Raw genomic sequence first — 3,103 nt, forward strand, 5'->3', positions numbered from 1 at the left:
TTAGTCATGATTTATCTTTTAAATGAATAATGAAATAGCCTAAGTTTCTAGTTTGCGACGGTGATAGGATGCATCATGTGGCACTCGTGGTAAGCAATCTAAACTTGATGAAGATGGTAATAGGGCGCAAGGCGTGATGCCCAACAATCTACGCGTGGTACAGGTCAGCAATTGCTCATAATGATGCAACGTGACCATGCTATGATCATGGGCGATCGCACGGCTACAGTCGGGCGTCTTAAATCAGCCTCAAACGTCCGGACGGCCTATCCGGTCCACTCCCCATCCTCCACCACTATAAGCCATGCCCCCACACCGCCGGGTGAGGAGCTACCAATTTCTAACACCGAAGCGCCGGCTGTAGCTCCTTGAGCAGGTCCAGGTAAGGCGCGAAGCTCGGACTGCCCTGGGGCTATCCCCGGATGCAGTGGATCCGGAGGAGAAGTTGAAGAAGGGGGAGAAGGAGGACGCTGGCGATGGGATCTATAGGCGGAGTAGCAGGCCATCCTTAATTCCCTTCATTTGGAGTTGGCTATGGAGGATAAATGCCGTCGGCGGCGCAAGATGGAGGCGCATCAGACCGCAGAGGAGGAGGAGCTGCTCGCCTACATGGATGAGGTCGAGCCGGAGCCCTCCTACGCGCCCGTCCACCCGGCACCGACGTTGTGGACATCTCCGACGACGAAGATTAGTTAGGTAGTACATAGGATTTCTCTTGCATGCTTTGTATGAATCTAGGGGTTAAAATATGAGAGACTCGGACGCGGTGACTAATTTGGGGCTTGACCGGTCAATATCTGCGGATGCATCAGGAGTGTGCGGGCGTTTGAGGGATCGAATTTGTAAAGTCTGGCTGTAAAAGCTAGCCTCCTTTGGTACATAGAGGAAGAAGAAAATCATAGGAAGTGAGATAACATGTGTCTCAATTCCTATAGAGAAAGACATATCATTTGATGCATAGAATAGAAAATTTTCCATTAAGTCTAGGGTAATTTTTTTTGAAATGTGAAGGACAGATACTTATCCTACATAGTAATAGAAATTCATTCCTACAGACCAAAGGGCTTCATAGGATTTTTTTTTAATCATATCTTATGAAATTCCTACCAAGTTCCTACGAACCAAAGGAGTACAGTGTCAGGCTGAAAAACGGTGGGGAAATGTTCACTGCATATGTTTGTTAAAACTGGTTTTGCTAAAAATCTGTTAGAAATTCGTTTCCTACTAAGAACTCCTTTGATTCAAAGGAATTCAATAGGATTTTCTAAGGATTAAAATCCTTTGGATTTTTCTTATGTTTGTCCTTTGATTCATAGGATTAAATCTTATAGAATTTTTTTTGGATGTATTGCATTTTATGGAAAAATCTAACATCCACTCCAACCTTCTTTTACAATTCCTTTACTTTTCATATGAAATTAAACACTTCTTGCTAATTCTATAGGATTCAAGTAGGCATGACACTTCAATCCTATATTTTTCCTATTTCTACATTTTCAAAATCCTACAAATAAAAGAGGCCCTATCCTGTTGCTAATCTTTGGCCCAAAAGATAATAAAAAATCGGTAGCCAAACAGCCACGAAGGAACCCGCCTGGCCATTTATAATCGCACGCCCTAGCCGAGGTCGCATCACCTCCCCGTGGCGCGCGTGGCCGCGTGGCGAAAAAGAAGAACTCCGAAGCTATGGCGTCGCCGGCGAGGGACGAGGAGGAGGAGGAGGAGTCGAAGCCGGCGGTGGCGCCCCTGTTCGTGACGCTCAAGGTGGTGGACCAGAAGCAGAACCTGGTCCGACACGCCATCAGGACGACCGACAAGCTCCAGGCCGTCATGGACATGTACTACAGCAAGGTCCCCGGCGTCGAGTACGGCACCGGCACCTTCCATTTCGACGCCGTCCGCGTGGTCGGCTGGCGCACGCCGGCGGAGCTCCAGATGGAGGACGGCGACGTGATCGATTTCTTTGAGCAGCAGGTAGGCGGCGGTTTGGCTGCGTGATGGGTGCCCTCCCGGTGGTGTGGGCCGTTGGCTCGTTGCCGATTTCCGATGGATATGTTTCCAATCTTGTTATGCGTCCGAGTCGAGCTTGTTAAGAAACCATTCCTCTATCTTTTGCTTCTACCGTTTCTCCCTCGTGGCGGTGAATAAAAGGGCGGCGCCGTTTGTTCTTGGGGTCGAGAGATCAAGGATACAGTGGCTAGATCTTGGTTCCATCCAGATCTGGGCTCATGGCTAGGATTTGGGCTTCTGTCCAGATCTTGGTGCCAGTTTCCTTGTTTTAGGTTCAGCAGAATTGCCTGCTCATCTCTCCTCGTGTTGCTTCTTCAGATTCCTGCCGGGCGCTGGCTACTGTTTTATGGAGCTCTGTTCTTGAGGATCGTCGGGTCAGGGCAGTGTATGTTCTTCTTTTCCAATGCAGGTACCGGATCCCCTTCTCTAGCCGGCGAGAGGGTTCCATTTTCTCGGTCACCAGGACGGCCGACGGCTGGCGACGTGGGTTCCGGTAGCGGCGGACGAGGGAAAAGGTACTGAAATTTTTGAAGACGCAGTTTCTCGGAGGAGTGAAAATAGAAGAAAGTTGGGCGCTGGAGTAAACTTAAAAGGATTACAACTTTCCCCTCTAGAGGTTCGAGGGATCGATTAGATGCGGTTAAATCTTTATTTTGCTCCTCTAAAACCTTGTTGAGGATCGGTTAGAGATGCTCTTAGATTGTACTAATAATCGGCAACTAACAAAGTGTTTTGTAATAGTTTTGCTAAAGCATATATAGATGTGTCCTAAGTATTGTACATCTAAATTCTATGTTATTGATTTTACGTGAAGATTCGTGTGGATGTTTTTTTTTTTTTTTTGATTGAGTCACTTAGATGTGCAATACTTAGGTAGACCATACTCAAAAGCCCAAGATTTGACCGTCACAAAATCCTTAAAAATTTCAAAAAAAAAATCTAGTATTTTAGTGGCTATTCTGGAGATTTTTAAGCTCATTTGAATGAGCAATGTAAGTTTTATGTCTATTTGGCAGGGTGAGAGATCCCAGTGTCTTCGTTCCCGTTGGTAGTTTAGATCGTTGTAATTTTTATTATGTTTGAGATGCAATGT

At 46.5% G+C, this 3,103-nt stretch overlaps 1 protein-coding gene across 1 annotated transcript; it reads left to right on the forward strand.

Annotated features, from left to right (window-relative positions):
• The first annotated feature begins 1,640 nt into the window (after positions 1-1,640).
• LOC123170758 (putative small ubiquitin-related modifier 7) lies at positions 1,641-3,031 on the forward strand. The gene is made up of 3 exons (XM_044588531.1): positions 1,641-1,974; positions 2,329-2,503; positions 3,027-3,031. The coding sequence occupies exons 1-3, from the start codon at positions 1,687-1,689 to the stop codon at positions 3,029-3,031; spliced, it is 468 nt and encodes a 155-aa protein (XP_044444466.1). The 5' UTR covers positions 1,641-1,686.
• Positions 3,032-3,103: the final 72 nt, after the last annotated feature.

The sequence above is a fragment of the Triticum aestivum genome, chromosome 7D, assembly GCF_018294505.1.
Source record: "Triticum aestivum cultivar Chinese Spring chromosome 7D, IWGSC CS RefSeq v2.1, whole genome shotgun sequence".
Lineage (NCBI taxonomy): Eukaryota > Viridiplantae > Streptophyta > Magnoliopsida > Poales > Poaceae > Triticum > Triticum aestivum.